The following is a 14,491-nucleotide window of genomic DNA, read 5'->3' as shown; positions in this document are numbered from 1 at the left end:
AAGATCATATAGTTAGGGCCTCGAAGTTTCATAAATAGTCAATTAAGTTCTCTAGTCTTCTTCTCTCCACTCTTGTAACATACTTTCTAGTTTAATATTGGAGACCAAATATGTCATACTAGCTAGAGCAACAACAATAACAAGAATAAGAAATTAATACCACGATGATGTTCTTATTGCGTTTCATTAATCAAAGATACAAGGAAGCTTAAGATTTTGGGTGCGGGAAAAGTTGCGTACCGGGCATGAAAGGGCTAAATGGGAATGTGTATGGAGGAGGATAAACAGCTGCTGTAGGAGCGGAAGTGGTGGTGTTTAGATCGGTAGCAACAACACTGAATGGATTATTAGATCGTTGATGATGATGGGGCTCACTGGAAGAGCTCTCACCCACAGTGTAATTGCAGCTTTGATCAGGGCCTTGATCATAGAGAATTCCCTTGAAGATACGCCCTCCAATACTCACAGTTGTCTGATAAGCATACTGATCAATCGCATCATCAATGGAGCTCACTCTAACACAATGAAATGTAGCGTTCGAGCACATTTCTGCCGGAAAATTCCCCACTTGTAACCCTAAAATTAAAAAAAAAAACAAAAAACCTAGCACTAAATCTAAGTAAAACCAAATCAAACTACACAGAAAAGCTAAGAAAGTTAGCAATTTACAGACTAATAACTAACTTCACCTTACTGTTGGGCTCTTCAATTTTATGAACTGGGTTTTGTCTACATAACTCACATTTTAGTTAACAGTAGAACCAAAAAACATATTTTGCAGCTAGAAATATTGATTTAAGTCACTATTGATGGCGCATACTAAAGATACGCAAATGATATACATAGATCTAAGTGACTGCATACCTGATGATGGAGAGAGATTTTCTCTAAGCCTTTTAGGGTTATGTTCCTGATGAAGTAGTAGCTGATGTTGATGCTGTTCATGAATAGTAAGAAGCTGTTGATGACTCCTCTGGCGCCTTCTATAAGCAGGAATCCAAGTGCTCTTGATGTGCGTTTGGCATTGAAACCCTCTCTTCTTGCAGCATGTCCTGCACCTCATGTACACACAGTTCTTCTTCGCTTGGTTTCCACAGTCTTGACATCTTGTACTCCCTTCTGATTCTTCTCCTTGTCTCCTCATCATCATCATCATCACAACTACAACCACCACCACCAATATTCATTACATTCACCACCCTTCACCACTCATTTTCTTCAACTTTGCAATCTGGAGAGTGTTTTTTTGGTTCAGCAGCTCATATATATATTTATATGGTGGTGGTTATTTATATATATATATATGTATAAATATATCATGTACTATATATTATAGTTTTATTTCGTTCTGATCAGATTATCATCATGGCTCATGTGACTTTTACAGACGAAAACTGATGATAATCTCTATATATATTATAACCTAAGACTGGAAGGAATTTTTTTGGTGTAATGCACAAATTAAAGCACTAAAAGAGTACGAAATAATAGAATAAAAACGGCACAACGCCGCCAAACCAACATCAAACTACAATAATTTACCCAGCTTCTACACAAAACATAAACAAATTAACCAGAGAAACATTGAAAAAGACAAATACAAACACACAAATGAATCTCTCTCTCTCTCTCTCTCTCTCTCTCTCTCTCTTTCTTTCTTTCTTTCTTTCTTATTTTTATTAAATAAGACTTTTTAACAGATCACATGGGCAAGGAGGCAGAGATTTGAGTACTATTTTGGTGGTATGTTTATGTTAGTGTGGGGAAGTGGAAAGTGTAAACAACAGGGAAAAGAAAATTAACAAGAAACCGCCATGAGAGTACTAAAGGGTAGCTAGGAATAGCATGTAAAGATTTAAAGAGTGTGACAGTGAAAGAATTTACTGTAGTTTAAATTAGAGATGGTGAGGGTTGGGTTCACTTATTGGGAGTGCATTTCATTTCAGATATCACATTCACCGTCGGTCAAATTGACAGCCTTTTTACTATTCTCTTTTCAATTTTTTAATTTCCCAGGCCTTCTTTCTTATAGGGGTTGTGGCTAGATCCTCTCCTCAATTGTACCTTCTCTGTACAATTTCTCATAAATTATAACAAGGCCAAAGGAGTATTTCTCACATAAGGATGGGTGAAAAAAAAGAAGTTTGTATTGGTAAAATTTTAAAAATTTAAATATTTATCAAAAATTTAATCTTTTTTTATTTATTCAAAGATTTTTTTATTAAGGTTAAATTTTTTTATTAATAATATTAAAATAAATAAAATTATATTTTATTTTTATCTTAATTTAAAAAATTAATAATTTTTTTCTAAAGTAAAATCATAAAAAATTTGTATTTTTTTTTTAAGATTTTTTATTCTTTCTTTGATGACTGAAATCCATTCTCATCATTGACCAGTCTTTCTATCATTTCTTCTCCTATTCTCAACCTTCCAACTATAATAGTTTCATCGAATAAAGTTTGTCTTCATTCAGTTGATTAATAACGACACAAATGATGCTCGATTATTCTTCATCACGAATCAACAAAGGAACGACGATGAATCAAAGAATCATGAGATCTATCAGCTTTCCTTCTTTGATTTGTCACATGTCGGCCACTGATAGTGTCTCTAAAGAGGTCGTATTTGGAATATTGGTGAAAAGGGCCAACCATTGGTCGGAATGGTGGTAGTTGGAGAACCAAAATAAACCTAAAGATAAAATGTTAACTTTTCAAACTTTACATGGGATAAAATTGTTAGTTTTTAAAATTTGATTAGAAAATAAGATAAAATTATATATTTTTTAAAATTATTGTTAAAATAATAATTTTACCCTTATATTTAACGATAATTTTAATAAAAGTTTAGAAATAGATAAATGTTTAAAATTTTAAAACCTTGTAGATATGTGTTGAAAATGAGTTAAACCTTGTGTGGGAAATGGTTCTTTGGCCTTATAATAAATAATTCCTACCGTAACATTTGCTGTTAACATTGGTAAGAATGTGTCAGGTGCTCAGGGACAAAGCCACATATAGGCCTATATGTGTAGGGTGCAGGGTGAGGGAAGAGAAGGTGGATTATGGAGTTAAGAGTGTAGGGTGCAGGGACAAAGCCACATATAGGCCAAGGAGTGCATTAGACTCTCCTAGATAATACCTGTTCCCCTGAATTTTAATTTTATTTATTAAGTCTTTAAGATAATTTTTTATTTCTCTGGCCCCCTATCTTTTACTAAAGATTTTGTTAAAAATAATTGTCATAAACCCAAACACCAAGAAATTTATTTTCATTTACAATTCCTTATCTCATTTAAATGCATCTTCTAAATTATTTTATGTCGAAACGATATCACGTTTCTTCTCTTTGTCTCCTCCAAAATTATAATTATTCTTAGACAATTTTGCCTTTTGATCACAAGTAACAATCTTGGACCATCTCTTTTCAATTTCATTATTATTTTTCTGTTTTAATTTTCAGATTTGGTTTTGTAGATAAAACTATGAATTTAGAGTTTAATGAAAAAAAAATATTTTCCTTTGGTTGTATATTTACTGTTCATTTAATCGATGAGTTTTTCTTGCAGCTTTCGTTTTAGTATATTACTGAGTTATGAATTAGTTGTTACATAGTCTTATGGAAGAATTGTATGTATATGTGAAATTATTATATAACACCCCTTTTCAGAATTCCTATCCTTGGGAGAGAAATTGCTTTTTTCACTTCACTTCCTAGGTAATTTCTTCAACTGTTTGATTTCTCTAGATGTTCTTCACTAATAATATATGTTTGTTTTGGAGTTCTTTAACCTTTCTAACCGGAATCTAAACTAGCTACTCCTTATATACAAAATTATTTGATAATCTCCTTAGTTTTCAACACGTGGGAAAAATCTCCCATATACTTATGAAACAATGAAACATGGAATATTATGGATGCGATCCTATAGCACCCTTAGGTATGCTTTAAGCGCATTTCTATCCTTCCCTTAGACTTAGTATTGAATTTAGAATGAGTAAGGCTAAAATCTGAATTTGATCTGATATTTTGGCCTAAGGTATGATCGTGTGTGGTGAATGCACATCCGTACGTGGATAACCATGCAAATAGCTCACATGGGGTACCACATTGGCAAAAGTGAGAAGATCTATGCTCATATATCCTTAGGATGTCTAGTCATACATTGTGTTTTAAGTAGAGTTATATATAAAGCCTGATTTTGGGTGAGAGAGGAATTAGTTTTGATAAAAACTTTATATTGACTTCACCCTTATAAAACCCTAGAACACAAAGAACTTGGGAGAGAGTGGAATTGCTTGGAGGCGTTAGGAAAGAATTGCGTTGTGACTGAGACAATTGGTGATCAAGAAAAAAGGAAAAGATTGACTCCAAATTTTGTTAGCTCAGAAACCAGGTAAGTAGGAGTTTGATCTTGTAACTTATTTTGTATATCTTATTGTTTTCTTTAGAACAATCTTATTAGCAAAATGTGATTATTTGAGAATTTTAGGCATTGAGTCGGTTAATGTTTTATGTTAGGTGATTTAGCTTTCTAACAATTAGCTAGTACTGCCTAACTTCTTACTATACTAAACATAATAAGGTAATATTATAGCGATAACTTAGACAAGATTTCTTGGTGTGGAATGTAATGGTTTCTTGATGATTTGACAATGAATGTATAAGGAAAACATAACCAAGAATGGCTTGAAACCGAATTTCTAGGATGCCATGTACAACCATGCATCATTGATCACGATCATGGATAGGCATAGGAAATCCTAAGAAAAAAAAAAGATGTATGCATGTTTACCTTTGCGTGTACGTATAATCACTCGTTTTCCAAAAACTTGATTTGTTGACGAACAAACATATGGTGAGAACATACGATCATCCACAGGTTGAAATAATTCCATTGATGTCATGTATACTTGTAGACATGTACAACCATACAAGACAAGAAATTTAAGGTATAGACTAAAGATTTCTAAAGAAGAAGAATTACCCTTAGGACACACGAACGTATGCTCAAAAGAGTCACACTTGTACATGAATGAATATAGCCTCTACGCCTATGAAAGCCTTGATTATGAGCGTACATGCATTATATGGGGTACGCCAATGCATAGTTGAACCTACAACCATACATGGACAAAATTGTGCACACTCGTGACTTGGTTATGTACAATCGTACTTCAATTGATTTCAAATGATTTTTATTAAAAATTAAGGCTCAATAAGGTGCAGAGAAGTGTTCAAATGATAAAGATAAGAATTGGGCGCATAGAGATGATTGATAAACCCAAGTAGAGATAAAGTGAACTAGAGTGATATTTGAAAGAGCTTTGAGTGATTAGGTATCAATAGGGATTGAAATAGCCTAAGAGATTTGAGATAATTCAATACCTACGAGACGCAGATGTAACACCTATAGGTAAGTCCAAAGGTATTTTGATCTTTTTTATCTGAATTTAATTGTAATTAATGATGAAATTTCACTAAGGTGTACACTCGTGTATGTTAGGACACACAATTGTACATGGTTAGTAGAATTCAAATTTGTGGATAAGATAATGATCATGACAAAATTAGAAACTGTGTTAGTTGTATAACGTCATACACGCTTATGTATTGTGTTTGGCAAACAAAATAAAAAATAGTGTTTAATCTAATGGTTGCATTATTTTTTCATTCACAACTGTCAAGTACCAAAAAAGAGGAGAAAGTTGAGTGCCTTGAGGCACTAGAGAGGAGTTCTCAACCCCAAAAATCTAGTAACCACGTGAAGAATCATCGGTTCATTGGAGGAGAAGTAAGTAGGTGTTCTCTTTGGTTTTAAGTTGATCACCAGTAAATATATAACCTATATCTATGAATCTACGACTATCTAACTATATTTTGGTGATTGCAATGATAGTATTGATAATTTTTATGCCTATAGAATGTTGGATTATGTTTGATCATGCAAATGTTTTGATTGATGGTTCATGTAAGGATTTATGTTGAGTAAATAACCATGATTGGAGAGTTAAACATATTTAATAACACATGTATAAGGATATTAGGGTGTTTAAAGACTGATTCGTATGTGTAGAATAAGGTATATGCCATGGAATTATCAAAATTCACCGAAAACATAAGATCAGAAAGTTATAAGTCACGATACACATTCATGTAAGACATTCTACACACCTCTATATCTTTATTATGACAAACAAAACTTACCACATCAGTACATTCATTCTAAGGAGAAGCCTACATAGTCGTATGGTATGAGACACATATTTATGTATGGTTTCCCTAAAAGTGAACAGTTGTGTTAGCATTAGGAAGCAAGTTGTGTATAAAGTTAAACATAAGGATGTGAGATCACAACATGTCTATGTGCAATTAATATAAAGAACACGGGGGTGTAAGAAGCGTAACACGCTTGTGTGTATACAATTAAAGGGACACGGGGGTGCAAGGCAAAGACATACCCATATATATCAAGAAATAGAAAAATATTGTTTTACCCCTAGACTATATGTAAGGAAAGGAAGAGAAAAGAAAGAGAATATAAAGGCCTTAACAAGGCAAGATAAGATAGTAAGTTATAGAAAAGTGCCCGATTGTGTGGAAGAAGGCATAAACCCTGACTGAATTGAATCTAGGTTAAAGATAGGAAAAGTTAAGAAAAGTAGAGTACATCTATATTGCCACCAACTATATATATAAGTGGTGAGATATATGAAAGCAATAGGGTTATATAAGAGATAAATATCCATGAGATGCATTATTCACTCGGCGTCAAGACGTATTAGCCACATAATTTAATTCAGTTTAGGTGTGCATGGTAAAGGATAGTGACACTTCGATTAGTTTCTTACGTGGTCAGCGGAATGCATCACAAATGTGCTCATGGTAAAAGTCATATAAGGATGGTTTTATAGTAGTTGTCCCGTAGTTATGCGTATATGGTTAGGGAGGGGCTATGACTAGTTTTCCTATATGACTAGAGTATCATAGTTAGTTAGCTCAATAGTTTGACTAACATGTGTGTAAGGTATAATAGTTAGTAGACACGCAGAGTGTCAAGTACTTTCACTAAGGCATTAGACATGTCGAGATTAACTAGGCCTTAATAGTCTTTGTGAATAACCTATGTTTAGGGCACAAAGGTGTTAAGTTATGACCACATCGAGATTCACTAGTGGAGTGCCAATTTTAGTTTTATGTTTTATGTAAAGTGCAAGAGGTCACCTATTTACTGAGTATTTTTTTCACTCACGTATTCTTTTTCTATAGTTTTATAGGTAAAGTTAAGTAGTAGGACATGCAGGGGAGCTAGTGGTCTAATCGAGGAATTGCATGAAAGTGAGGGGCAAAACCATCATTTTTTATTTTATGGCATTTATGTATATTCGTTATTTTTATAAAGATTTTATGGATGTTTCATATATTAATTTTATGAAAATTGGATTTTCAAAAACACAGTTTATTAGATTTTAATAAATTGAGGTATTTTGGTTATTTTTTAGTTACACATTTTTGCGCACATTTAAATTAAGTATTTAATGTCATGTTATATTTTCGTTGTATGAGTTAAGAAAACAAGTAGTACACATCTTTTCAAGATATATTCCATGGAGGGGTATATTTCTAGATATAAGTGTTACATTTATAGTATCAAAGTAAGATTTTAGAACCCAAAAAAGTGTTAAGTCTTAAAGTGTCTGAAATAATGCATAAGTAAGTTAAGTAAGGAAAATAGCCCCTCATGCAATATTGAACGCTCTTACACATCTATCATTATAAATATTTTAAAACTTGTATTAAGTTAAGTGGTATATCTGTCTAAGTTATGATTCTGTTAAAGAGATCTATGAGGCTAATCGAAGATGTTTCAAAGAACTTAACCAAGAGATGAGTCAAGTAAAGACTTAAGGACAAGCCCTTAGTATGTTAGTAACAACATCAGTGGATAGTGCAGTCATTAGGTAGATCATAGAAGAGGTTCTCAAAAAGAATATAAAAGCATTTGAGAGTGTTGGGCATCCAGTTTAAACCCCACTACTGTCAGAGTAGCCTCCAATAATTAAGTTGTCATCCCAGCAGGATAGAGTGGGTAAGGAAACACCAAGAGTTACAGTAACGAGTAGTAGCAAAGAGCAACTTCACCTTATCTATAGTCTAGCAAGCAAACATTAGCCTCTCAAGTTCAAAGGTAACTCAATTTTAGGAGGAATTCCAAATGAGGAGTGGCTGAAAGTAGTAAAGGATGTCATAAGGCTTTATTATGATACCATACATAAAAAAGATTTAGTATGTCAGTCTTTTATTGAAGGGAGGTGCTAAGATTTGGTGATAGATGCAATGTGAAACTCGTCAAGCTACAAAGATGAGATGAGTTGAGCTGATTTCAAGTACGTATTTGAAAAGGAATATTTGTCAACAGACATCTTATATGTGAGAGCTTAGTAGTTCATCAACCTAAAGTAGAATGATATGTCAATTAAAAAGTTCTCCACCAGGTTGTATGCATTAGCCAAGTACACTTTAGGATTGGTGAGCATAAATATGGGCAAGATAAAGGTCTTCCTTAGAGGACTTAGGTCAGATGTTGCCAAGGATGTCATGATATGAGATCATGGCCCTAGTTCTATTTAGAGGTCGTGAGCAAAGCACTAAGGTTAGAAGCCATAAAGCAAAAGATGACCAAAAAGAAAGAAGTATTAGATCAACCTGTACTAGTAATCCTAGCCCAAAGACATGATCAAGTAATGTTATGAGGCAACCGAAAAGGTGGCACTTGTGATGGTGGCAACAGGGAATTTAAAGGCAAAGGGACATTTCAGTCCAAGAGTAATAAAAAGGACCTTTTAAGTAATAAAAGGCAAAAAGACCTTTCAAGTATGTATTTGAAAAGGAGTACTTGTCAGCAAACATCTTATATGTGAGAACTCAGTATTTCATCAACCTAAAGTAGAATGATATGTCAATTAAAAAGTTCTCCACCAAGTTGTATGTATTAGCCAAGTACACTCTAGGAGTGGTAAGCACAAATATGGGTAAGATAGAGGTCTTTCTTAGAAGACTTAGGTCAAATGTTGCCAAGGATGTAATGATATAAGATCATGGCCCCAATCTTATTTAGAGGCATTGAGCAAGGCATTGAGGTTAGAAGCCATGAAACAGAAGATGGCCAAAAAGAAAAGAGCATTAGATTAACCTGTACAAATAACCCTAGCCTAAAGACATGATTAAGTAGTGTCATGAGGCAACCGAAAATGTGGCACTTGTGATGGTGGCAACAGGGAATTTAAAGGCAAAAGGATCTTTCAGTCCAAGAGTAATAAAAAGAATTGGAGGGGTAAGAAATAGAGGAGAGAGGATTAGCCAAAGCATGATGATCCATCTACTTGCCATATATGTGGGCAAAAACATGTTGGTGATTGTTTAGTTGGTCAGAATGTGTGATACAAATGCAAACAACCCGACTACTTTACCAAAGAATGCACAACAACAATAGTGTCAACCCTTACAAATTAGACAATTAGGGGAGGATAGGTTAAAGTATTTGTATCTCATATTAAATACTTGATCATTTCCCACTCATATATGATTTTTTTAATTTTTATCCAAATTTGAATTTTCTAGGGTCTGTGTCATCATTCACACATTCGGAAACCTACATCTTACTACTCAACTTAAATTGTCTCTATTAAGGTTATCTCATTCAATATTATCTTTTAACATATAATATAAGGATAAAATTATAATATTAGTATTATGTATGATTGTGACTATCCTTCATGCATAATTGTCCATCATTCATGCTCATGTATAGACGTGCATACTTCTTAGTCACGATTATGCATCCTTTCTGTTTGACAATTGTGCATCTGCAACGCATAATAGTTGTGAATCCTTCCTCTGTTACAACCATGCACCCTTATTGTCAATAGTCATTCATCTACTAACGACATGCATAATTATACATATTTTCATGCATGACCGTGTGTCTGAACATAATATTCACGATCGTGCATCCTATGCACGACTATTATAGATCATCTTCAATCTATCGTGTGTACAATACTTCACCACCAAATACATGATTGTGCACCGTCATCTATAATTCAATTTCTAGCATTTTCGATGACTATCTCTATGCCCTAATGCATCAAGGTTAAATCTATTCCCTAGGTTAAACATAACATCTCATTTCCTTACATTTTTGCATGCTAAAAATCAACATATCATCATCACAAAATACATACAAAAAACATAGCATGCAAGCATATAATGATAGATCTAAAAATCAAGATGTTATTGTGTATTTACTTGTATTCTTGAATGAAATGAAAACGCATTATATCTTGACCAACATGCCTAAACTCTTTATATTTTTTTCATCAAATAACGTCGGACACGGTCGTGCAACTCCTATGTATGATCGTTCAAACAGTTTCAATTGTCGTTATCATGTCCCTTGATCTTCAAAGGCATGATTTATCTTATAATCGTTCACATGCACGATTTTGCACTAGTTCATACATAATTATACATGGTGACCAATACAAAGATATCCTTTCCAATGTATGTATGATATACACTCCTACCATACATGGTTGTACATCATCTCAACAATAATTTTAAATACAATCCATAATGAAGAAGGCCAAAATACCCTTGCAACCGATGTACAAGTATGCATTCCTATCATTCCAAACAAGCCTTAGCTTGGCACGACTTGTGAGGCCCATAAGTTGTAACAAATAAGAAACGATGCGACACAACCTAGCTCGATCCATGAGCATCTAGAAATGAAATATAAAGGGTCAAGATTAGAAAAAAGTTATTTAAAATATATTTTTGTGAAATTTTCTAAAACTTGAGGACCAAGTGGGTTGACCTTCCTCCCTCCACCCCTAAATAAATCCATCATTTTTCATTTTTAGGAGTAGTTTGTGTTATTTTTGAAACTACTAGGATTTATTGAATTTCTTTTTACAATTTAATAAATTTGTTTTTACATTGGTGTGCAGTATATTTCATTTTTTCCACCCATCGGTAACAAATTTCAGTCTCTATAAATTAAGCTAATTTCTAATATATAGAAATTTCAATTGACAAATTAAGTAAAGTAGTTCATTAGATGAGAAAACCTTTAACTTTTTTTTTCCCTCTTTCACTTTAACAAAGTAATTGGAAAATAAAAAATCAGTGTGAAAGACATAAAAGAAGAATAAAATTTAAAAATAAAATAGTTGTAGATATCGAAAAAAATATTCAATTAAAATACTTTTGAATTTTGGTGAAGTTATAATAATATTAATATTAAAATTGGATTTAAATTAAATATGTAAATTGGCAAAATGGATGTAATGAATTAAATTATGCATTCAAATGAGAGCTATCTCGTGGAATTTTTATTTATAGGATTCCCCCTCGACAAACATTATCTAATACCTTATCTGTTTTCCCATTATAAATTGAAAAAAAAAATTATAAATATCTAAGAAATGTGAAATAAGCTTTAATTTTAAGTGTTGGTTTGGATTCAATTTGAGCTAAGTATAAACAATGACTAATTTTAGATCAAATTGAATCCAAAAACCTAGAAAAAGATTGATTTGAGATTGATAAACTGAATAAATTAAGACTCAAATTTGGCTCAATTTGTAAAATTGAGATTTAAACTCAACTCAAAGGTAATTCAACTTTGGACTTAATATGAATCTAACTGAAATTTGAAAATTCAAATTGACTCAAACTTAGCTAGTTTATGAAACAAGTCAAATCATTGACTTGAACTTAAACTCAACTCGTTCAACCTGTGTTGCAATTTAAATCCAAACAACTCAGATTAAATACAATCTTAATGAAACATATAACATGTGAAGTTAGATTTAGATTTGCTTTTGTTTTTGTATAAGTGTTCTTTGCACAAAATGCATTTACTCAGTTCAATGTGAACACTTTCGAACATATATTATTTATAAGAAAACCTTATTTTACTAAAAATATTTGATTTTTGAATGAGTAAACTATATATACACAGATGATGTATCATTATGTAATTAAGTAATTTTAAATTAAAGATAAAGTAAAACTTAATTACATAATAACACATCATCTATATATCTAAATTATGTACAAAAAAAAAAAAAAAATGTATAGACAACATTGCTTTGGTTGAATTCAGCTTTTTACGTATTTATCAATCTTGTTTTGTTTGTTGGAGTGAAGAAGGCAAGATTGATGTTGACAGAAGCTCTTTATTGGGGCTTTATAATGGAATGGATTAATCGTGGTGGGGCTGAATTGTTGGAAGTATTGTGTGTTTTTCTATCCACACCACAGCCACATGCACAATTGTTCTTTCTTTGCTTAGCTATAAGGTTTGGCATATGCTTTTCTCCTACTTTTACTCCCTGCCTTCACTTCACTTGAAAGGTGATTAGATAAAGAGATGACAAATCAACTATTTCTTCTCTAGCTCTCTAGCTTTTGACCATGACTTTATCCTTACAAAGTAAATATTCTGCGCTGTTGACATAGTTTACTGTCTCAACTTAAACATCTAATTGAAAATGGTTTAGTGGGCATAAAGCAATTCTTTTGATAAGGCATTCCAATTCACACTGGCATGGCTAGTTTAATGTTTACATCTTATTATTGGGTTTACATTTATGAATAAGTTAGTAAATTTTGTCTGCTCTTATACTTTTATTCTTACTAGTTTCTCATAAGAAAACCAGGGAAGGAACATACAGAAATGGAGTAGGTTCTCTAGGGTCATATAGCAGATGGCTGTGTATAATTATTGGCCTCAAGCTATCATTTGTCAGATTCATGAGCAAGAGCCTGAGTTACAAGTCTATACTAGGATACAAGGATAGTGCAATTTGGATTCGAGAGCTTTGATCAAAACAATGCAGATCAGCAAGCAGATGGATGTAGAGGAAATGAAAATGTAATCGGTAATAACAGTGGAAAAGTAAACGTTATCACAGAAGTTTGAGATTATGTGCTTTGCAGAAAAACAAAGAATCAATAAACACTAGTAGTAAAATGAACTTCATTCCTAAAATTTTCACCCACTCAACCAAACTTTACTAAAAAGATAATTGCTAAACAATTAAGCTCCTCACATCAATTTCTTCTTCACTGACTTTCAATTAACAACGAGTTACGCTAAAACAAACTTACCAAGATCAGATCAAACAAAACTCATCTCCAAGATCAGATCTTTCCATATAATTTAACTCAATCAACCATCTCCTAAGTTAATTTCATCTCTGGAAATAGAAATGAAAGTTTACCCAGTGCCAACAATTAAATCCATTATGAGAAAAATGGTATCATTTTAGTCTTGTACATCTCCACTACCCAGAATGAAATTATGCAGAAGCATAAATTGATTATGAAATATGATATAGCCAAACGAATTCAACCAAGAATGACTGAAAAACAAGCCATAAGAGATTACATAACTAAACATTTATAAACTTCAAGATTTGAGAGAACAAGTCGAAGACATCCACATAATAAGTTCAATTAGCATAACCTAATACATCATCTAAGCAATTCTAAACAAACTACAGCAATTATTTACAAAGTGCCCATATGGAATTCCTAAGAAATAAAATGCCCACATCAAAGTTGACACCTTTATGATAAATTTCTCCACAAATTCCCTAACATTACCTTAAACATTGTGCTTCATTCCCAGTCCATGCTTGCCATGAACACAACCAGGCTTCATGTACAAGAAAGGTGACTTCTTTGAATAGTGCATCTTTGCAAAAGCCCTCTTCCCCAATTTCCTCATCCTCTGCCTTCCAAGCTTCGCACTCACAGACCACGGTACAAGCTCATCGTCCACGTCATCGCCACCATCATAATCAGATTCATCACCATACTTATCATCAGCATACTTACACTCTTTTTCTTCTTCTTCTTCTTCTACTTCTTCTTCATACTCATGATATGAGACTTGCTTTTCGAGATACCCAACAAGCTGATCTCCAACAATCACATCAAGATCGGATTTTTCCGTTTGATTCTCTCCTGGGGTTGATCTTGATGAAGACAGCGAAGAATGCCAAGAAACAAACAACCCATTTCGAAAACTATCTAAAGAAAGATTATCAAAATCATCTGAATCAGCATCAGAAGGGTTAACAAATTCCCAGTAAGAGAGATCATTATTCTCTTCCAAGGAATCTTCAGATGACAAACAGAAAAACCCATCAATTTCATGATGCAAGATGTCATCTTTCTGAGATTGCTTCACCATTTCCATTTCCATTGCCATCGCTCACTGGTTTGGTTTTTTATTATAAAAAGGGAGATAATTCGTGAAGTAAAACTAGCGATGCCAAACAATGGCGTTTGGCAACTTGCTTATATACGAGCAGACGACGTGGACGATCGTTTGTTGACGTGCGTAAGAATAGTTAATCGTCCACGTATAACAACCAATCATTCTCGGACACGTGTAAAGAGCAGTGGGTTT

The 14,491-nt window shown here is 33.0% G+C and overlaps 2 protein-coding genes across 2 annotated transcripts; both read right to left on the bottom strand.

Annotated features, from left to right (window-relative positions):
- Nucleotides 1–21: 21 nt before the first annotated feature.
- Nucleotides 22–1,250, bottom strand: LOC123215096 (protein SHI RELATED SEQUENCE 1-like). Its single transcript, XM_044635156.1, has 2 exons — nt 865–1,250; nt 22–576 (listed from the first exon to the last, which is right to left on the bottom strand). The coding sequence occupies exons 1-2, from the start codon at nt 1,154–1,156 to the stop codon at nt 209–211; spliced, it is 660 nt and encodes a 219-aa protein (XP_044491091.1). The 5' UTR covers nt 1,157–1,250; the 3' UTR covers nt 22–208.
- Nucleotides 1,251–13,458: 12,208 nt separating this feature from the next.
- On the bottom strand, nt 13,459–14,359 carry LOC123213130. The gene has a single exon (XM_044632490.1). The coding sequence runs from the start codon at nt 14,288–14,290 to the stop codon at nt 13,682–13,684; it is 609 nt and encodes a 202-aa protein (XP_044488425.1). The 5' UTR covers nt 14,291–14,359; the 3' UTR covers nt 13,459–13,681.
- Nucleotides 14,360–14,491: the final 132 nt, after the last annotated feature.

This window comes from Mangifera indica, chromosome 4 (assembly GCF_011075055.1).
Source record: "Mangifera indica cultivar Alphonso chromosome 4, CATAS_Mindica_2.1, whole genome shotgun sequence".
In the NCBI taxonomy this organism is placed as follows: domain Eukaryota; kingdom Viridiplantae; phylum Streptophyta; class Magnoliopsida; order Sapindales; family Anacardiaceae; genus Mangifera; species Mangifera indica.
The sequence above is the reverse complement of the archived record's forward strand: the minus strand, read 5'-3'. Positions and strand labels throughout refer to the sequence as shown.